The sequence below is a fragment of the Montipora foliosa genome, chromosome 8 (assembly GCF_036669935.1).
Source record: "Montipora foliosa isolate CH-2021 chromosome 8, ASM3666993v2, whole genome shotgun sequence".
Taxonomy (NCBI): Eukaryota; Metazoa; Cnidaria; class Anthozoa; order Scleractinia; family Acroporidae; genus Montipora; species Montipora foliosa.
Window position 1 is genome coordinate 10,130,989 of NC_090876.1, and position 22,500 is coordinate 10,153,488.

The 22,500-nt window shown below is 41.4% G+C and overlaps 1 protein-coding gene across 2 annotated transcripts in view; it reads left to right on the forward strand.

Moving 5' to 3' along the window:
- The window catches only part of LOC138012506 (unconventional myosin-X-like), a 61,267-nt gene that overhangs the window by 22,968 nt on the left and 15,799 nt on the right, over positions 1-22,500 (forward strand). Inside the window, exons 26-50 of one of the 2 annotated variants that reach the window (XM_068859290.1) lie at positions 864-924; positions 1,093-1,254; positions 2,279-2,319; positions 2,780-2,867; positions 4,416-4,527; positions 5,189-5,265; positions 5,815-5,873; positions 6,431-6,541; positions 6,902-6,997; positions 7,314-7,407; positions 8,359-8,414; positions 8,638-8,723; positions 9,516-9,621; positions 10,824-10,948; positions 12,579-12,676; positions 13,409-13,468; positions 14,682-14,802; positions 15,265-15,368; positions 16,906-16,950; positions 17,054-17,128; positions 17,599-17,672; positions 18,569-18,649; positions 19,648-19,687; positions 20,039-20,125; positions 21,287-21,423. In XM_068859290.1, the coding sequence (XP_068715391.1) occupies positions 864-924; positions 1,093-1,254; positions 2,279-2,319; positions 2,780-2,867; positions 4,416-4,527; positions 5,189-5,265; positions 5,815-5,873; positions 6,431-6,541; positions 6,902-6,997; positions 7,314-7,407; positions 8,359-8,414; positions 8,638-8,723; positions 9,516-9,621; positions 10,824-10,948; positions 12,579-12,676; positions 13,409-13,468; positions 14,682-14,802; positions 15,265-15,368; positions 16,906-16,950; positions 17,054-17,128; positions 17,599-17,672; positions 18,569-18,649; positions 19,648-19,687; positions 20,039-20,125; positions 21,287-21,423 (2,196 nt within the window). Of the gene's footprint in view, positions 1-863; positions 925-1,092; positions 1,255-2,278; positions 2,320-2,776; positions 2,868-4,415; positions 4,528-5,188; positions 5,266-5,814; positions 5,874-6,430; positions 6,542-6,901; positions 6,998-7,313; positions 7,408-8,358; positions 8,415-8,637; positions 8,724-9,515; positions 9,622-10,823; positions 10,949-12,578; positions 12,677-13,408; positions 13,469-14,681; positions 14,803-15,264; positions 15,369-16,905; positions 16,951-17,053; positions 17,129-17,598; positions 17,673-18,568; positions 18,650-19,647; positions 19,688-20,038; positions 20,126-21,286; positions 21,424-22,500 lie in introns of both variants that reach the window. The other variant, XM_068859289.1, reaches the window with a different exon arrangement.

Below are 22,500 nucleotides of genomic sequence, written 5' to 3' on the forward strand. Positions count from 1 at the left end.
TGCGAGCAGGGTTAGCATAATGGTGAGAATAAGGTTGGATCAATTCCCTTAGTCCCATATGGGTGGGTCGAATACCTTTCTGGTGAACAACCCTCACTGGAGAACAGTACACGAGAAAGAACAGAACTCGCCTTTATGGAGTCATTGTCTAAAAGAGCACAATGGCCATATCCAGCAATTCACAATGAACGTCGTGAGAACTTTTCACCGAGACTCAATGATGAGACAAATAACAGAAGCAATACATATCAGAAAAATCCCAGAAAGAAAGAGTCTGAACGCGAAAGAAGAATGGAATACCGTGTGTTTACCACACGCAAGAATTGAAAAGGATTAATTGACATTCAAACATCTACAATTAACGCTCTACAATTAACGTTCTGCCTCCCATGGGAGACCGTGTAGATCTTATGCAAATACAAGTAAAAATCCAGAAACCTAAATAATATTAAGAACTGAAGAGGCCGGGAAGGCGAAACGTTTTCAAGTTTAGAATTTAGAATCTAACTAATTAATAACACGCTCGATACGTGGCAAAGGTCTTACAATACAACAGTATACAGTGTACAACATAGAATAATGTCGATACCCTCACTGGAAGTGGGCAAAAAACAGATACTGTGGCAGACGGACATTCAGTTACGTCATCTTTCCTGTTACGACGCCTTGTCCTAGTCAATATTTCTGCATGTAAAACCAAACGAAAAGAAACTTTCTTTCGCCATGATCTTTTATCTCTCCCAACATGTAAAAAGTTCCTAACTTTGAGTAAATCATGATATGCAAGTCTGCGAGCAACTTCCCCTCCCAGTGTTTTGGAGGCCTTCATATCAGTTTAATACCTGGTTTGTCCTCTCTTGCAGAGAAATGGAGAGACTCGAACAGGAGAGAAAGATCCAAGAGCTTGAGGAGTTGCGCCGCAAGGTAAGATCACTCCATGGGTTGTTAGCGAGGCGGCATTGCAAGTCCAGTTGTTGAAGCGTTGAATTTGCAGATGCCACAAAAAAAATTACAGTGGTCAAACTCTGCTTTGTGCATGTGTCACGTGTTCGTTGTTCGCTTGATGATATAATCACTTCTTCTTTCTAAAAGGCCGACGAGGAAGCACGACAAAGGAGAGAAGAGGAGGAGGAAAGACTTAGAAAAGAAGAAGAACAGAGACAAGCTGTGCTGGCAAAGGCTCGAGCCTTGGAAGAGGCTAGGAGACTGGAGGAAGAAGCCAAAAGGAAGGCAGAGGAGGAAGCGCGTAGAAAGGTACGTATTTGACGTAATTATTTTGATGATGAAGGCGGTGATAATCATGATGGTTATGGCGATGATAATGTTAAAAAAACCCTCAACTAGAACTTGGTGCATTTCTCGCATTTCCTATTTTATTGCACTCGAAGTGGTTCCCTTTATTTTTTCTTTTCCACCTTTGGTGTTGTGTTTTTCCGGCTAAAACACGCGGACTAAAGATTTCACCGCACCGAACCAGAAACAAACATCAAAAAGACAAAACAAAAAACAGTAAGATGACGCATTTATAAAACTGAAAGTCAGGGATTTGTTACCCTGAACTCGTCGAATGATAATTTTACTTGAAAATCCCTCGAGGCTTCCCTTCTCGGGTAAATGTTTGTGTTTAACAACAACAGTAAACACTTAATGACTGGTCCCAAGGGAAACAGTTCATTTTATTTCCCGAGAATCTCAATGTTTCCTCGAGGCGCAGCCGAGGGAAACATTGAGATTCGAGGGAAACAAAATGAACTGTTTCCTGAGGAACCAGTCATGAAGTGATTTGTTATATAACACAAAAAGAAAAACGTGCAACGGTGGTCGTCGGTCAGCATTAGCGGGAAACAGTGCACTGTTACCCTCTGACGTCATAGATTTTGCACTGTTGCCCTCTCAGAGGCGGGAAACAGTTTTATTGTTAGATGTCATGTGACTTCGAAGTAACCAATGAGAGCGGGCTCTGCTGGGGGAAAAAATCAGCTATATAACAACAATCATTAGATAGTTTATGGTCAAAAACACTGTTGTGTAAAGAATTCTGTACTCCAGTGCTAGAATTACTATACATTTTACGGTGGCCATTACACTGGAGTTGTTACGGCACAAACAAACCTCTCGCTGCACGGGCAAAGACGTAGCACTAATTAAAAATAGAAGTGATCACAATATCTATCGTGTAACTTTGTCTCATCTCAACCTCTAAGTTCTTATAAACAAAGGTTTTAATGAAAAAGTCCACTGTTTCCCGTTGAATTTCTCATGATTTGTTTTTAAACAGGCAGAGGAAGAGAAAAGACTCAGAGAAGAAGAGGAAGCAAGGTAAAGTGGTTGCAAAAGTCACCCGTTTGAAGCTTTGGATAAAAATAGGTTTACTTTTAAGGCAATTACAGCCTCGAGGGATTGAACTTTGACTTGACTTCTTAATTTTGAGACTATATAGCAAGAGCGGTTTAACCCCATTAAATAACCCGATCAACGCGTTATTGCATTGATCAAGGACGCCGAAGTGGATCATGCATTGTTATTTCCCTTCTTTGAAAAGCGATCAATATAGTTTCCAAGTGGCAGCACTTAGTCACTTGATTCCTCTAAAACGATATACTACAAAGGATTTGTTTAAAGTGGGTTTTGTGACATCAAGAATAAACGAGGTCTTCGCATGTGAAATCGGCGACTGAGAATGATTGCTTTTGCTTAGACCTTGATTACTTGGCGTATCACTAAACCACCATCCAATATTCTTTTAGAAAAAAATATTATTCCTTTCTGTTACCAGCAGAAAGAAAGCAGAGGAAGAAGAAAGATTACGCAAAGAAGCAGAGGCTGAAGCAGCCGCACAGATTGCTGAATTGGATAGACAGCTTAAGGTACACACGTGACTTAGAGCGGCCAGTAATGGATTGTCAAAAGTAATGGTGAGATTAAACTAACGATAATTGCAACGCCACAAAACGTTATCCTCTCGAATAATGATAATAATGATGAATTTTGTTTATGTATCAACTGTGGACACTGTACATAAAGTCGATTTAGCTCAGATGAAAAAAAACCACTCTGAGCAGAGTAAAGAGTCAACAAAATCAACCCACATATGACGCCGAGTCTGGGAATCGAACCCGGGCCACATTGGCGGGAGGCGAGTGCTCTTGCCACTGCGCCAGCCCTGCTCCTTAAGGGCGATAAAACCATAGGCCCCGTCTCACAACTCTTCAATGATCTTAAAATTCCGTTGGACATTAAAGAATACGCACACTCTTTCCAAAACGTAGGGCGCTGAGTTCCCAGTTCTGTTCTTTCCACAAAAAAAGTGGCCAGCTTGGCGATGATCTGTCAAAGAGTATTGTGGTGCACGGGGCCACCTTAACAGAAACAACCAAAAGTCAAGCGGACTTTGCTGAGTGCTGGAACATGTAGATGTAGAATACGAAGACCCTCTATAGCGAAGCTACTAGGATGCTTAAAAGCACGCCACGTTTTGGGTCGTGTCGTACCTCATTGAACGGGTCGGATTGGCCAAAAGAATAGTAGAGCGAACAATGATAACAATAGATTTAGGACAGAGAACAATAGGAAGTACGACACTATACAGGGCTCCAATGAAATATAGTGTTCAACAAGAGGTGCGACTCTACCCCACGTTTTAGACCCGCGGAAGGAATTCGGAAGTGAACATTTCGCATTCCGAAACAATAGTGTCTCTTAGATAGATTTTTAAACTAATCCTCTCTCATGGAGAAAAGATACTTAGCAATGTAAATGTGGTTATATGAAGACGAGTTAAAAGGGAAACGTGTCACTTCCGGTTGCTGCCCGTGGCAAAAAAACCGGCGTCGCGTGTGTGAGTTCCCTATTGTTGACATCTCTTATTGTAACGACTGTGCCAACCAGAGTCTTATTTGCTGTCGAAACAAAAGGTTTCTTTTCTTCAGGTGGTTTGCATATTCGAATAACAAAAACGTTGTTTGTAAATAGAGCACGTTTCAATCGGGTGTCGTAAAACCAAAACCAAATTACTTACTTTGGCCCATAAAAAAGGACGGAAACAATCCAGTAAACGAATCAAAACTCGAAGTAATAACACGTAGCCGACACAAAGCGCGGGAAAATCATGTGCACATTGGTTGAAAAAGTGGGGCGAGAACTTTGAACCAATCACTGAGTGAAGTAATGAAAAACCAAAGCAATTCGCTCATTACTTTCGACACTCAATTGGATTGAAAACCGCTCTAAGTATCTGTCAATTAAAAGGAGACACTTCGTTGTGTGCCTGTGCAAAACAGAAACGAAACTCGTTGAGGATATTTCTGTTGGCAAATTTTAACGACAAACGACATCTTTCATTATTTCGGGCACATTGCTGTTAAAAGCAGTTTTCTCTTTTTTAATGTCGTGTGGGTTTCTCTTGCCACTTTTAGCTAGAAGACAGTGACGAAGAAGAAGACGATGTTGAAGAGACCTGGGACAGACCGCCGAGTTTGTATGACACGCAAGATCTACCACTCAGGGAAGGATACTTAATGATGAGAGGTTTGTGTAAGAAAAGAGACACTGTTCCAAATACTTTTGGTACTTTCTACAACGGTCGATGCAGTGTATGAATTGTCTCACATTGAAAGTAAATGACCCCCACTCCAAGAACATTTGGTGATGGGTGACTGGTACAAGTGTGGCGTTTCTTAGATTGTCTGGGTGGACAGTAAGTACACGCTTGCATTCGTCTTCGACCACAAACTCGTTCTATTGGAAAAAAAAACGAAAGAAAATGCTAATTTCCAAAGCTATTGAATGTAAGACTGAACCTGATTTTCAGTTGTAGATCTTTGAAGTGTAAAGCGCTCGTGGAAAGGTTGGGAAACTAGTTGCTTGACTTTGACAATTTGTAGGCGCTTGACTTTGTAGAGCCCGCAGACCAGCTAGACACATTGTTCATCAGGACCCACGCAGATAAACGACCATCTTGTCTCCATGATTTAGCTAGGCATTGGTGGATTACGCTTCATTCCAGCCCACTCATAGAGCATGGACCGTTAACTATTGTTTCCCACCTTTTGGAGGTGTATAGTTTATTCTCCTTTGTGGTGATATGTGGAAGCTATTATTAGTTCTTGCCGCATTGAGGCATCAATGGACAATGGTCGTCCTCATTGTTATCGCTAATCGTTATCGGTGTCATTATTATGTCTGTCAGGTGGTCTGTTAAGTTTGTGGAAGAAACACTGGTGTGTGTTACGTGATGATACCTTCATGTGGTTCAGAGGAAAGCAGGTGTGACTCAGCTCTTCAGGTGGCAGAATCGCCTTTATGAAATCGTCATGTACTTAAAGCACTCGTATGACTTTTTTAATTTTTCTATCCACGAATGAGGGCCCATGCACGAATATAGTCCATGCTGAGTATATGAGTTCAAGGCTTTCAAGGAAAATTTCACGATTTGGCCCTCATTTCTATTTTCACTCAAGGCAGACTTTAAAACAAACTGAATTTTGATTTTTCGCTTAAAAGCATCGAAGTCTTTTTGGAACATTGTTTTAGTGATCATGGGCAATTCCGAGTCGTTACAGGTATGGATTTGCGGTAAACGGCGAAGTTCGGGCTAAAATTTGCTGTTTACTCATAATCAATAAAGAAATATTTGATTTCAGGTCGCATCAAATAAGCTAGAATAAGTGGATTTAAAGGTGTCATTACAAGAATCAGTCTTTCGTTTGCTTGTCTGCCGTTGACGGGAAAGGGGAAGCTTAATTTTGCCGTTGTTTGTGTCCTACCGTATCCCTAATGGTATTTAGAAGTAATATATGGCATTCAATGTTTCAGGACGCACTTAAGTGTGGCTGGTTGATGAAGAAAGGTGGCGGCACCACAACCCTCTCTCGGTAAAGTGAAGCACTAAATAATGTTGTTATATAGCTGAATTTTTCTCCCAGCAGCGCGCGCTCTCATTGGTTACTTCGAGGTCACGTGACATCTAACAATAAAACAGTTTCCCGCCAAAAGTCTCTGAGCAAGCAACAGTGCAAAATCAATGACGTCAGAGGGTAACAGTGCACTGTTACCCGCGAATGTTGACCAACGACCGCCGTTGCTGTTACCGTTGCACGTTTTTCTTTTTGTGCTATATAACAAGTCACTTAATGACTGGTCCCTCGGGAAACAGCTCATTTTGTTTCCCGAGAATCTCTTTGTTTCCCCGAGGTGCAGTTTCCCTCGGGACTAGTCATTAAGTGTTTACTGTTGTTATTTCATGAAAATGCTTGGAATCCGGCAGTGACATGGGAGATCTTATCTCCGGATGAGAAAAAGTCTCAAGAAGCCGTCCCTTTGTTAGGGAATGGCGAGAAGGAAGTCTCGTTAACAGCTGCCACAATCTCTTATGATAAAATATCCAATAAATGTTCCACTGTGTCCATATTTTCTTTCTTATGTCTTTCAGACGTAATTGGAAGCGTCGGTGGTTTGTTCTGAAGGACAATATTCTAACGTACCATGAAACCGACGTGGAGGGAGCAAAATCTCTTGGAACCATTGACATCAGAAATGCAATGTACGTTGATCACTTGTAAACTGACTTAAAAACTAAATTGACAAAATGAAAGAGGAAAAAACAGGCGGAGTGTAGTATTTTTCAAGAGGCTCTAATTTTGGTAAACTTCCTCATTGTTGTAGCTCCTATTGCCATAGCAACAGTCGCAATGGTAACATTGGCTTGTGTAGCAAATAGGCCCGCAAGGCGTGCACGGGTTTCTGTACAACCGTGTCGTTCAATCTGAATCAGTGTGTAGAAGTAGCTCGTCGGGCCAAACTCTGTCACAGCACAATCTTTTTGAAACAGTAGCCACTTTCAGTTTTTAATTTTGAGCAACTATGAAATTAGGTTCCAATATCGTTTTGACTTTTCTTGCAGACGCATAGTTGACGATGGTGTGAAAGAAAATGGATTTAGCATTATTACTGAAAACAGAACGTACCATGTTATAGCAGAAAACACAAATGATTGGAAGTGAGTGGTATTTTATTTTGTTTGTCCTTTTTTTTTCAATAAAAGCGTGAAGGTAGAAAATGTCATTTTTTTTTGCGATTGTTGGCCAACAATGTTGCAATGGACGCAACTATGTTGGGAGTTGTTGGCCAACAATGTTGCAATGGATGCAACTATGTTGGGAGTTGTTGGCCAACAATGGTGGAATGGACGCAACTATGTTGGGAGATGTTGGCCAACAATGTTGCAATGGATGCAACATTGTTGAGAGTTTTTGGCCAACAATGTTGCGTCCGTTTGCACGCAGCTAAAAGTAACTCTTTTTTTCGTTTTTCAGTCACTGGTTTAACATTCTAAATCGTGTGCACCGAGCAACTGATGAAGAATTGAAAGGAATGAGAGAGGAATCAGCAAATGTCAAGCATGCAGCGGTATGCGCCAATGTTGTTAATGGACCATATGCACGATGACCTTTGACCAGCAAATTTCACCACCAAGCCTCGTTTGCACAAAATTATTCACATCATTTGGACATGCAATACTGTTCGCACTTGGGTTTCCTTTTCAAGTTTGCTGCTGTGGGATTTAGCTTATGCTAAAATTTACAAGTTTTCATTTTCGAATTCGAGGCTTGGTGGTGAACTGATTAGCTAGTCAGGCGCCATCACGTATAAGGGCTATTAGGGACATTTGGCATCGCGTTTTCAAAGGCGACCTCAAACCTCAAACTGCGGTTGGCCGTTAGCGGTTTTCCGTTTGCCGTAGCGGGAAAAATAGACTTAAGGATGAGGTTCGGCATTTGGCGGGAAAAAACGCGCCATGTTGGATTATTGTTTTATTGTACATGTTTTAATTCAACCGAGCCAGCGTCCTCAAGGCTGTGCGAATGATCAGCAAAAATGTGTTCATTCAAGAGTTAAAGCATTAACGAACATAACTTATCACTTTAAACGTGATTCCCTACGGAATTTTAAGGTGAAAAACGATGCGGTAAATCACTAACCGCAAGAAGGGTATCTAGCTGTCAAAACTTGAACCGGAAACTGCAAACTCGACCGCAAGGCCATGTCACGTGACAGTTAAAGTTTTGCCGTTTGTCGTTTTCCGAAAAATACACGGTGCTTAATGTCTCTATTCGGTCTTTTGTTTCGCGTTTACCACAAACAGCATACCTCGGGCATATTTATTCCGGTTTTTTCCAAAACGCATTAAAACTAATCTGATCAATTTAAACGGATTTCTTGCTTGTTAGCCTCAGCTATCGAGCAAGAAAAGAGCTATTGCCATTTTTCCAAACGCAAATCTTAATCTCTCAATTGTTAATCTCTCAATTGTGACAACTTCAGAATGTTGGATGTTTTTCTTTTGTTGTTTCCGTTTAGGGCACTATTGACGTCGCCATGATTGAGTCTTGTACACCTGGAGGAGTTGCCAACAAGTAAGACGGACAATGCATTCTCAGTTCCGTAGTCACTTTCAAACTTGCATAGGAAACGTTATTTAGCCCGGCAATTCCTTTCCTCGGGTCGCGGGCGCCCTACGCATCTCGCTTTTTCGTGCATCCTTTTCAAGTTTCATATTTAAGTCGCTTTTAATCTGAGAAACAAACTATCAACATTGAACCCTGTCTCAGAATTGATGGATGAACATTTTCCTTTCAGGACCAATTCCTTTACTCTAATCACTGCCAATCGAGTGATGAATTTCATTGCCGACACTCCAGAAGACGTTAATGGATGGGTTGAAGGTACGAAAATAATATCAAGTTAGTCCCATGACATTTGCGTGGTTATTAACCGCTTTTCGTTTTGTTTAGAAAGTAAAGAATCTCAATAGCTCTTTTAACGGCTCCAAACTCTCTGCGTGACATTTCTAGCCAATCAAAAGGAAAACGGAACCGTGTAACTTCCTCCCGCCGTTTTAATTCCCGCGCTTTTGCCATTTGCATAAATTTGTTTTTGTCCTGATTAGATTAGGTTGTGGTGTGCTCGGCTTAATGGTGAAGGCAGGCCAGATATCGCAAAAAGTGGAATGTAACATGCGTTTTAAAAAAATCTAACGAGGAAATTTTGTTACTTCTTTTCAAACAAGGAAAAAATATACGAAAGGCGATTTGAAAGTAGCTGTCTTGCGCCCTTTACCATTAATTCGTAGCGTGTGCAGCCAACACAGCAGTGAATTATTTGCTCGCGGATTATTCCCTAATCCACTAATTCCCAAAATTAACAGTTGAATCTTAGCCATCCAAATTCAAGATACTGAGTGTAATGGATGATAAATAGACCAAATCGGCAAACTCAATTGTATACCCAATTCAAGTTTCCCGGGGTTAAGACTCTCTGTGTATTGTATTTGCATTATAATGTAACATTCACTTTTAAACGATATGGAAATACCTGGAACAAAACGTCTTATTCCCAAAGGGTTTGAATTGGGTACCACATTGAGTTAGACGATTTGGTCTATTAAGTTGTCTGTCCCTGTTGTTATTCTTGGGTTTGCTGTTGCGACACAAGACAAAACTGAATTTGTTTTTCAGCTATTCAGGAAAGCAAAGAACGTGAACATATTGAAGGTTATTCGGATGTTATTGAAAAAGGTTGGCTCATCAAAGAAGGAGCCAATGACGATTCCAGAAGGAAAAGGTGAATGAATTTGACAAAATTGTGTATTTTTGTCCCATCCATACAATTTTGCCCTCCAAAAGCGTGTACATTCTGTGAGATTGCTGCTTATCATACACAAAATCTGAACGGTTTCAAAAGTGAAGACTTCTGAAAAATTGAAAACACTCAGTTTCGTGTAGTCTGATCACCGTCGAAATTTGAGATTTTGACAACTAGGTGAAAATTGTAAGAGGGTTTGAAAACGACCTTACTCGTGCGGTATCTCAGGTACCAGTTGTTTTAGACAAGTTTCGATCCTTTTTCCTTTGATGAGCAAAAATGATGGGAAAATGCTAGTATAGATGGAAATATTTAAAAAGACTTAAGTATGGACGGAGTCTGAGGTAGTGCTGTATGGGGGTGAACGTCTTTATATTTGAAAAAATATGTTTTACGGTGATAACTTAGAGATGCATGCAAAAAAAGAGTGTTCCTCCACACGAGTCGAACCCTTGATCTCCTATTACTCGTTCGGATGCGTTGAGATATATGAGACTCGTGAGGGCTAGTCCATTAAAGTTCGTTCTGGTGACAGCTGTCCTGCACTTCTAGGAGCGCTTTCCTTTTGTATGGAAAACCCGTTTGTTCCGGTGATAAATCAGATGGAACAGACTTTTCATCTAGAAGGTTTTCAGAAAAATGGAATACCTTCAGAGGTTTTTTTTTTCGTCGAAATCATCGGAAAATCCAGAATCATCTCCTGCATCCCACTAGTGCCATGCTCCTGGATGAATTAAAGGCGAGGTTTTTGTCCTTCAAAAGGATTGTCATTGTAACTTGTTAGTAGCCAGTCTCCTCTAGAAAGAAAGTGACTCCGTGCAAAAGAAACACGCTTGTTCCATTCCGTTTGATTGAAATTGTCCTGTTTCTTTTAACAGGAAATTCTTCTCGGGTTTTCCGTTCAAATGGATGCGCCCTAGGACTCTAGGACTGAAAATTGTAGAAAAATGGCATTCTCGCAAATCTAGTGGAGCAGATGGAGTACGTTAACTCCGGTAAATGCCTGAAAAGATTCTTTTTTTCGATGTCGATTCGGGGATACTCGGGAACACTCGGAACAAATCCGAGTGCCCCTTCAGTGACAGTTGTCAAACTATGACCTTCCGATTTGTAGTTCGGATGCTGTACCACTGAGGCTCTAGGAGACTCGTGGAACTTGGGTTTTTCCGTGTATTTTGCAGATGGTGTGTCTTAACTGGAAATTCACTGGATTACTACAAATCATACGTGAAGAACAGCCCCAAATTTGGCTTCATTACTCTGAACAGTCTGTGTTCTGTTCTGCCACCCGAGGAAAGAGAGCCTGGTAAGATCCAGAAAAGGCAGTCAACCGCGCGTAAGACCGATCTAGTATTCCATTTTCCCACCGCAATTCATGTAAAATGTGAATTCTGTGTTTCAGAGTCTTGTGGCCTGGGGCTTACAACTCCTTTATCTCACCTCTGAGTTATATGAGAGAGTTTAAGAAGCAACGAGTGCAATGGCATTGACAATGCCCCAAAACAATAATCTCTTTGGTTAAAAGAGAAACATAATCGTGCTGCGCATGCGCGCTGCACGCATTTTAGCTCGCATTTTGCCGTTGCGCTGCATAGCAGCAGCGTGAAATCATCAAATTTGAGGTTTCATCGACAAATTGAGCATGCAAATGTAAACCTTCCATTCTTTATTTTTACTCGGCTGGAATCGCTCGAACCAATCTCTTTAGGTTATTTCGCCCATATTGTACAATAATGGAATAATTGCGGAAGACTTACGATAGCGCATGCAAAGTTATATTTCAAGATGACGTTGTAGACGCTTAGGTTGGGTTGTTAGTGAAGCAAAAACGCCGGACGGCAACGGCGTCGAAAATTTTGTCGGAAAATATCATTTCGTGCGTGTTATTGTGATAATTTCGCGATTACCCTAAATCGTTCGGCATGGAAAGTGTGTATCAGTATACACCTTATTCCAAAATGGCCGCCATTTAAAAATTCTTTTGTTTTTATTCAAATTAGCCCTTGATGCCTCGTTCTTAAGCTTAAAATTCAAAATAATATTTTATCTTGAACGAGGCAACAAGGGCAAATTTGTATGCGCATAAATCAGCGGCCATTTTGGAATAAGGTGTATTCTAGGATTAAACATGGGAATGAAAGATGTGGGTGTTTCGAGGGTAAATTGAAAATATATGGTCAGGTGCTTGCGTGCTTCACATAACCTCAAATATGATCATTTCACGTCGTTGTCACGACGGGAATAGCTTGCGAACGCAGACGTATTTCCGGCGGTCGTTTCTCTCGACCGCCGGAAATACGTCTGCGTTCGCAGGCTATGACGGGAATGGCAATGTACCAAAATGCAAAACCCTTCAGTGTACTGAGCGTGCCGAGCCAATGTTTTTGCTCATCAAACACATTGTCTTCTGTCGTCTTTTCTGATAGACAGATTTAGAGGTGAATGGTGGATCGAATGTAACTGCCAAAGTATCCGGTGACTGGAATAACGAAAGTTAAAAGTTGGTGGGCTCGATCGAAGCCTACCTCTGAAAAAGGCTCCAAACATTACTAAGTTTATGAAATTGTCGAAGTAAGCACGATTTAATGAGGGAGAGTCCCAAGCTCAGTACACAATAGTCCATTTTAGATACACACCAGCCGGCGTCGGCCGAAAAGGAAAAAGGGTATTAGTGTCCTTTCCCTTTTTTGAACTTTGCTAATGACAGTGACATTTGAACCGATCGGAAGTTACAGTGGTGAGCATGTGGCTCAAAATACTGTGTTTCTGTTAGTTTTTACTCTCATGAATTATTAATAAATTTTTCATTTTGGCTTCATTGACCTCCAAATGTGGGAAAAATAATGACAGGCTGTCATTTGACATTTCAATCTATTTTTTATTGTCTTTCCGACACTTAACCCTTTGAATGACGTTAGTTTTGTTCCTTTTACCAGGCGACTGGACATTTATTGTCAATGGCAGAAAGCGATCTTATGTACTGCACGCCAAGCTGCAAGAGGAAGCCATTCGCTGGGCAAACGCCATCCAAGAGGTAAAATATACCGTGATTGACAAGTTACGAGGTGTTAGGTGCATTCCGGTTAAAACGTCTTGATGCTCTTATATTTATTGGATTCTGTTACTGTTTGATTATGAGCAATGGGTGGGAGACAAAACCTACAGTATAGTAATTATAACCGTGATATTTACCCAGGAAGCTCCACTCACCCGAAATGGTTTTCACGGAGTTCCTGCATCCGATTAAATTGGAATTTACAGATTTTTTTTTTAGGAGAGTGGAAAACCGGAGAACCGGAGAAAAATCTCTCGGAGCAGAGTAGATAACCGACAATAAATTTAATCCACATTTGACCACGAGTCCGGAATCGAACCTGGGACACATTGGTTGGAGGCGAGTGCTATAACCACTACGCCATCCCTGCTTCCTCAATAGACCCATTTATAGTCCTTATCAAAATCTTCAGTTGTTTCGAGTTTCTGTGACTCAACGAGCCTGCCAGCTCCTGCACGCGGTAGCCCAATGTTCAACCAACGCATCCAGCCGAACAGCGAGCGGATGGCTTGTAAAGTAACAAAGGGACGCCAGCTTGCACTGCAGAATTTTGTTTCCTCACCTCTTATGTTCACATTCAGTCTGTGAAAGTTTGGCTTGCTGACGTCATCCCACTTATTCGACCTTTGAGCTCTTACCTTGAAAATTTAGAATTTTTAGTGCTTTTTCACTTAACTTTTTCTCATTGCGCTAATCCATTGACTTTTCCAGGTTATAGATTCCAAACCACCTGTAGAGACAGCTTTTGAGAAGTTGGTAGGCGAATTGAAGGTTAGTTAGCCTCTTGAGATCATTATCTCGTTGTGAATTCTGGAACATAAGGCCATTAATGGGTAGAGATGATCTTTAGGAGCAACATTTGTTCGAACGATTGAGAATCTTACGTTGTTGCAAATGCATGTAAAACTGAATTGGAACATATACCGTTTTATGCAAGTCCTTCAAAAGCGACCTCAAGGTTGCGGAACGAGTTCGATTAGCTGTCCAATTTGAAAATAATGGGACCAAAGAATTCCGAGGACTTCCAAAATTTGGCAATTAGAGGAAGTCTTTATGTCGAATATTTTCAAATTGGACAGGCGTGGTTGTGTTACTTACTAATTACATAACTGTCTCTCAATCTAAAAGTTCGCAATTGAAAACAAGCAATTCTGTTCACATCCATTAAATACACTGACGCTGACTGGCCAATACTCAGCTTCATTGTATTCCTTATATTCCTTAGCATGTGATTAGGTATTGGGAAGTATGCGAAGTATTTTAATTTGACTCCAATGTAAGAAAAATTGGTCAGTTGACCAGAAGTTAAGGAAAATCCGTCTGTTGGCAATGTTGGATTTTGAGACAGCTATACAATTGCATTTTATAATACTCGTCTCAGAACGGAAATCTTGTATTCGTTGTCACACTTGTTCTCCAATTTAAATGTCGCAGTTTTCAAATCCTAGCCCAGTCAGATTGCAATTTCACTCGTCCATGCTTGTTCACGCGCGCAAGCTCACGTTCACGTTCACGTTCACGTTCACGTTTATGCTAATACCTACCCCTTCGCTCGCATTTTCACGCATCCACGCGCGCTCTAATGCTCATTTTTCGGCCGATGCTCACTCTTATGCTTGCATTTGCATTCATCGACGCGCGCTTTCTCTTTCGTGCCGACACCCACGCAGACAATCACGTTCATGGCCACACTGGCACCTACTTTGCTTACAGCCTGATCACATTAGAAACGTAGATACACACGTGAATGGAACTCCCAGACCAAACACAAGCGAAAGTGAAAAGAAATAAATTTTTTCTTTTGTTGCCCCCGCGCTTGTATCTGCATTTGCACACGAATTCTTTAGTGTAAATACTTTACTCTAAAGCAAATTCAAGCCTAAAACCATATGGAGATAAGTAGCGCTCCACAGTTTGCATTTCCCTCCCCCTGCTTCTGCGTATTAAGTGTAAAAGACCGCAATCAACGTTTTTTCTTCCACAGAATGTGTCGACTGAGAGTGAAGTGGATCAGGTTTATCGCAACAATCCAGTGCTTAAGTATTCCAAGATACCACTCAAAGCACCTCTGCTACCCGTCCCTTATGGACAATCACAGTCATCACGTGAGTCTTCCCATCGGGTCTACTGTGATATATTTTTTGAATTCTCGATCGGTTGCAATGTTTGCAGCTTTGCATGCGTTTTACAATGCCGACTGGAGTGGTTGCCTATTTTGATCGTGTCCATTTACTACCAACCGAGCTAGAGGTCCGTACTGTAGAACGTCTGAGCCGTACTGTAAAATACAAATCCTGCTTTTCCATTTTAATTCTTGAAGAATTAATTGAACTTAAGAAGATAGGGTTGTACGAATCGAGAAAATCACGTTAGCGGCATCCTGTCTTGGTGAATGGGGCGCTGTATTTCGGGAATCTGGGAGTGGAGTGAGGCGGAATCGGCGAGGAAACGAGCCGAGCGGGTCGTCCGATTTCCCAAAATCGACCTGGTTACCGTCTAGATCTGGCTAGAAATCAGTGTCATGGCAAACGAAAAATGTCAGGTTTATATTATTTGCCTACGTTTAGGTGCGAAGGGAAAAGGTTATGGCACTTTTCATGAAGAAGCCGTTCGCGTGTTTAGCTCTCTGCTCGAACAAGAATCAATTGCAGATCCTATTCCTGTCATTCAGGTATGGTTTTTCTCGTCATCTGGAAAGGCTTACAGTTTCTTTTCATCTTTCATTGACCCATTATTTTAGGCGTCCGTCCCCTTTTCACAGAATTTATGAATTTCGAAAAACTTTTGTCCCCAAAGATGTTTATCTAGAATTAAATCCCATTCTGTGTTCTGACTGGTTTTATCACAGGAAAAACGTTTCCGAAAGAGTTCGTTTCTCGCCATTTTCAAGACTAGAAATAAGCATTTTGAACATGTCAACCTGTTATTTGGACACTGAATCGTAAAAACAATGGATCCTCGTGGTGTACTAGTGACTTTCGGTTTTCTTTCGGCCATAATAGACCATTTCCGAGTTCATGTCTGCCTCCACTTCAAAGCGAGTCTAAGTGCGAAGTTTTTGTGATGGTAATAGAGACTTTTAGATCCACGTTTGCGGCTAACCTCAAACTGCTGGAAGTCACATGACTAGCGCTTGCCGTCACGTTCGAGGGTAAGTTTTGACGTTTTCAACGGCGGAAGGTAGGTTTTCACGTAAGTAATTTACCTCAGCTCTTTATGGCATGGAAGTTACCTTATCCCACGTATGAACGGGGCAGATATAAAAAGCAACTTTTTATCTTTCATTCCATGTGAATTAAACAATCAAAAGAGCCGTGGTTTTATTTATTTCGTTGACTGAAACATCAACGCTGAGAATCGAGGAAATTCAATATGGCGGCCTCCGCAGCTTTGCACTTGTTTACTTAAATCTAAATGCACGAACTATCACAACTTCTAACGTCAAACCGCAAATCTCAAACCTCAGTTTGCGGTTAGCCGTAAACGTGCATCTAAAGGTCTCTATTTAGTTCTACTTTACATATGAATGAAAACTAATTTTCATAACAAAAACTTCGCACTTAGACTCGCGTTGAAGAGGAGGCAGACATGAACTCGGAAGTGGCCTATTGTGAGAAATTCGTCTGGATTTCACACTGAATGAGCAACCGAGTTGACGTCACAAATGTGTTTCTTTTAGGTGTCTAATTAGGTTGGTATTAATTCCCATTGGGATAATTAGGCCTTTATAAACCACTCCTCGTGAATGTCACACCACTTGCCAAGTTTACTCGAGGCTGTTTTTTCCTTACTATTTTGTATTTTCGTTTTAAATAGCGTATGACTTTTTTCTTATATTCCTTGGCTTGTAATCTGTATCCAGTGTGTTCCCGGCTCAGTTTTTTTGTAAATAAACTCGACCATTGCTGGTGGCTTCCTCCATTATTTGTTTGTTACTTGTCTCTTCTATACATATAATAGAAATGTTTTCTATTCGGCTGAGCGAAGCGAAAGAGAATAGAAATTTTATTAACACCAGTCTACTTCGCACGCGGTGTTGAATCCGAGAACCAAAATTCCAATCGCGTATTGTTACGCCTTCCTTCAAATCCTTTTTTTTCTCTTTGTTGTTCCTTGTCTGCTATGTCTACTTTCGAAAAAAAGACATCGCTGAAGGTGACATTAAATTTTCGGGATCGATGGTTTTATGCTCTCATATTTATCACCAGGGTATTCTTCAAACCTGCCAGGATTTGAAACCTCTGCGAGATGAGGTAAGGTGGCTTCTCTTCCATCCAAGCCAGCTTTGGATCGTTTTTCTGTCGATTTGTTTTCAGTGTTGATCAACCAAGCGTTTTTTCTCTTGTGTTTCATTAGGTTTTTTGCCAGCTCGTAAAACAGACAACAAATCATCCACAGCCCGATTCAATAGGAAACTTACGAAACATGCAGGTACGCAGTTGGTCTATACAGATACTTCATCTTCTCCTCTCTCCGCCCAGATTGAGGTCTTTGTGCACCGACGAACACGAATGTCAGTCTGTGACCACTAGTTTCGCAAAAACTGAACGATAAAGTTATTCTTTTCCTCCTACTATGCTTAACGTGCCACATTAACGAAATGAAGGTATCATTGTCTGTCGAGTGAAGCTAGTGATTGGAGTGGAATTAAAACTTGAAAAAATCGGCCATTTTTTTCGACTTTGGACATGGTAATGTTAATATATCTTTAAAAATTATGCGTGGATACTGAGCTCATCTCGTTTTAATGTCTTCTCGTTTGGACTGCAAGGAATGTTACCCGTGTTCACGTAAAATTAAGTACCAACTGAGTTATTGTTCTCTCCCAGTTTTGACATAAACCAGGAAAACCTATCATTAATGACAGTGCCCCCTTAAGTTACGTTCAGTTGTTATTTTAGGTGCTTGTTTGCATGTGTTGTACGTTTGTCCCAACAAGAAAATACTTGCGCTATTTACGATTTCACCTGAAAAGGTAAGTTTGTTTACCAACGTAAATATCTTTCTTTGTCAAGCAGAGCCTGCCACTCCAGCTTGAGTTCATCGTTCATCCAAGATGGCCGCCATCTTAGACGGCTGTCGCAAAATTCTTTCTTGGCGAAAAAAGTGACTTAGGATTTGAAAAAAAACATGAAGCACAAAACGCCGTATTGCGTATTACCAAGGCAACGACGTTGAAGGCAATGAGAATGTTACAAAACAGTGGTTATAATGAGTAAAAGCGAGAGCTTTTACACGCTTTAAATGCGAAGACGTACTATAACATGAAGGGGTCGCTTCAGTCTCTGGTTTTGTTCGAATTCATTCAAACCGTTTGATAATCCAAAATGGTGATCAACAAACAGCAACGCAGAGACGAAACCGTTAAAACATATTAACACAGAGAGAAAAGCGACTGGGGATTAGGACGAACCAATGACAGAGAACGTCTTATAACCTATTACGGACACATTGCAACTTCAAACAAAGCAACTTCATTTAAATTTTCGTTGTTTTACATGTCCCAGTACGCAATTTGCTCTCCAGTGTGACGGTTTTTGTATCATGTGATCTCCTGCTGCAAAGGGGCCCCATTGTAAAAGTATCAGTTCACACGAGGGGACATGCCGCCGCAACATATCCCTGGGACATGTACCCGCAACGTATCCCTGGGACATGCCGCCGTAACATATCCCTGGGACATGTACCCGCAACATTTTCATATGTGTGCACATTTGTGATTTTGTCCCTGCTACTATACATGTTGCCTCAGTGTGCACTGCGCAAGTTCTGCAACATGACCCCTCGTGTCTGCCCACCTGAACTCCCTATTTTGATTCTTCACCACCAAAATTTAGTTTTCTAATTAACGTACTATTTTTATTCATGTAGGAACATAGAAAAACATCCCACCACAGAAATGGCTAAGTTTGCAGGGTTCGCTATCGAGTGTATGAAGAGAACAAGACCCAGGTGTGTGTCGTGAGTTAAAGAAAGGTTTTTGTAACGTACCAGTACCTGTAAGATAGATTGTGTATGGAAAGCTAAAATTTATCGCAAAGGTTTTCTTCAAATGATGAATTTATGATAGAGCGGTTTTCAATTGAGTGTCGAAAGTAATTAGTGAATTGCTTTGGTTTTGCATTACTTCACCCAGTAATGGGTTAAAGTTCTGCCGCCACTTTTTCAACCAATCAGAAGTGAAACCAAAACCAATCGTGGCTCGCGCGTGAACATTTTCCTGTGCTTTGTGTCGGCTACGTGTAATTACTTCGAGCGAGTTTTGATTGGTTTACGGCATTGTTTCCGTCCTTTTTGATTGGCCAAAGTAATTACTTTGGTTTTGGTTTTACGACACTCGATTGAAGCTCGCACTAGTAACGGGTTTCTCATTCGGATGGTCCACTTGTAAGCTTGGTAGCCTATTCATTTCGCTTTGCTCAGGTGCCTTGACTTACGCCTTGCCAATAAAACTCACTCTTAGGCTCTTCGGCAGTCACGCAGCGCAACACCCAAGGGAGCATGGCGTGGCGTTGCGTTACGTGATAAAGTGAGGGCTAGAACTGGCCTACTTACAAAGGACAAAGACTGGAATACCAAACTAACGGTCTCATATTCGTTGTTATAGTGAGTAAGGCGTTACTTTGTTAGCCGATGAGCAGTTACACCCTCATTTTCGGGGAAAAACCCAAGTGGTCGAAACAGGACTCTGACCTTTATCCTTCCGATTCAAGCTAAATTTCGATATTCTTGGAGGAAGAGGAGATTGTTCTTTATTTCATGACAAATTTCAGACACCACAAAATGCTAACATACGGTGACTCGACCCCCAGTAGATATTCAAGAGCGGATCTTCTTAAGTTGCCTTTTTTAAACCTCGAAATGCTTCAACCCGGCCACGGACACAGGGCTGTTGTCTCTCCTTATGTACTCACCAGCTTTTGACGGACAATATTCTTCGTAAATTGCAGAGAGTTCCCACCATCACGAGAGGAGATAATCTCACTTTTGGTAAGTAAATAGAGAATGTTTCATGGCTGCGCGGAGATACGAAATTTCTCTTAAAGTGTTGAAAATATTTTTCAACGCGAGAAGAGAAATTTCGTACCTCCAAGCGGCCATGTAATATTCTATTTATTGTATAAACACCAATGAAGTACTAGATCATTTCAAAAAAGGCATCGAAAGGCGCGGGTTTTATATTTAACCATAGCAACAGTGATCTTTTCACGTGTGAAGATATCAAGTTTTCGCGCGAAAGCTCGCTTGGTATTTCATTTGTGTTTACATAATAAAACCATATTTTCTCTTTGACACCTTCTTGCCTTCACCTACATTGTGATCTATCCTGATTGTTTTTAGGGCCGCCGTGAGCTGTCAGCAACCGTTCACTGTTATGGAGGTGGATCGTGCAAAATTACCATCAATTCTGCAACCACTGCGGGAGAGGTGGGTGTTTTTCTAGTTTTCGGACTTGAAGATCGACGACAGCGTTGTCAACGAAAACGTCACCTCTAAATGTAACTTTTCCCTATCATGAGTCTTTGGCGATTATTTTGTCTCTTTCACGTCGTACAGTGCGGGCGAAGTATCCTTAAAATAAATTGGTACGAGCGGTTTCAGAGTAACAATAGACAATGAGAGCTACTCTGTTGCGTGTCATGTTGTCGTCAAAACCTCAAATTGGTTAATTTCTCGGCGTTGTTATGCAGGGTACCGTAAAAATATGTGGGAAAATGCCTGCCGCACGCGCAGAACGATTATTTTTCTTATTTTGACCAGGAGCCTTAAGATCTACGACGGCGACGTTAACGGAAACGTCACCTCTAAATATAACTTTGCGATCCATCCATCATCACCATCGCGATTCACTATTTTAAGGTAAAGGGTAAAGTCTGCATACGAGCCAGTGACCCATCAGGCCGGACCTGAGCTTTTTCCGGGTTCCGTAGCATGAAGCGACTAGGAGTATTTCTACTTCCCCCTGGATGGGATGCCAGTCCATCGCAGCATTTCACCGGTACGCATTTATACACTTGGGTGGAGAGAGAGAGAGAGGCACCGTGAGAGTAAAGTGTCTTGCTCAAGAACACAACACAGCATCCCCGGCCAGGGCCCGAACCCGGACGGCTGGCTCCGGAGTCGAGCGCACTAACCATGAGGCCAGCGCGCCTCACACGATTATTCCATCTCGTTCACGTGATACGATGTGGGTGAAGTATCCTAAAAATAATTGGTACGAGCGGTTTCAGAGTGAAAATAGAGAATAAAAAATTTTACGTCGTCGTTATGAAGAGTACGGGAAAAAGACGTGCTAAACTCCGTGCTGCTCGTGCAACACGATTATTTATGCTCCAATGAAAACCAATGATAGCATTTTTTTGTGGCGTTGTTGTTGCTGTCGCCGTCGTCGTTTCTTGAGCTCTCATTATTTCTTTGTCGTTGCTGTGGCTGAGTCGTCTCATTTCGATTTTTACTATATAAGCGCTAATATGATATCTCTCACCTGTGAGCTGCGCTTACTCGTGAGACACCATTAGCATTCAGTGGTAACATTGGTATCTCGGTGCGGTCATGTAATATCCTTTGTTCAACTTTGCCTTTTTTCAGGTTGTTGAAAAACTTTGTAAGGGACTAAATATTCCACAGAAGTGCAACATATTCAGCTTGTTTGAACAGTGTGGTACCATAGAGAAAAATATTGAAGACAGAACGGTCCTTGCAGACGTGTTGTCCAAGTTTGAAAAGTAGGTTGTACTCCTTAGCCCCTTTCGGGAGGTGTACTGGACGTTTGACGTGCGTATCAATGAATTTGACGTGCGCCCGGGAATCATTAGTCATGGTCCCAAGCAAGCAAGAAAACAAACATATAGACGTCGTCTTAAATCTGCTGCTGAACAATTAATTTGTTGATGAGATTAACTTCTCAATGATGACTCGGACGTACTCAGAAAAATCCGACAGTTCGAAGAGGAGTCGAAACGATGACCGTCTGCTTACCAGGATTCTCAACCATCGAACTGCGCGGGACTCTTAAAGGCTTCCGAACCAGAAATTGAAAGGTTCCTCTCCTTTGAAAGAGCGCTCGGATTTCCTCCCAGTATGCTCCTGGTCATCAGGGACAAGTCAATCTCTTCATTAACCTGGCCGAAAATTCAACATTCAGTAATTTCATTTCTGGTAAATTACAGTTCACCTAAGCGTTCACAAAGTAGCCGCCAGGTAGACAATCAAAATTAACATAGATTCTCCCTACTTTGGCTTGAAATGAATGCACACTTAAAAAGTTACGATTCACGGAAGACCCGACGTTTCGACGCTCCTGTCTTCTTCAGTGGTGATCTAAATCTGTTACAAGGGCCCTTTTATGCGCTCACTAGCATCACTAACTTATGGATAAGGTGTAATCAGTAAGCCGGAGTAGCGGGAGTAGCGTGAAACTGTATTTGAATTTCTTTTTTTTTTTTTTTTCAGTTTCGTATGAATTGATTACATAACACTTTTGATTGATTGCATGCAACTGCAGATGTGTAAGGTGTAATGAGCCAGTGGGAAGGATGTGAAACTAGTAGCAAGGCGATCGGAAGAGCGAAAGGTCAACTGAAAAATCAGAGTCCAAGGCGGGCGTACTTCAGTTGTCCTCTCGCCCGTTGCCAAGCTACTGCGTTTCCCACTATGACCGATTCGTTGGTTGGTTGATTGATTGGTTGGTTGGTTGGTTGATTGATTGATTGATTGATTGATTGGTTGGTTGGTTAGTTGATTGATTGATTGATTGATTGATTGGTTGGTTGGTTGGTTGATTGATTGATTGGTTGGTTGAC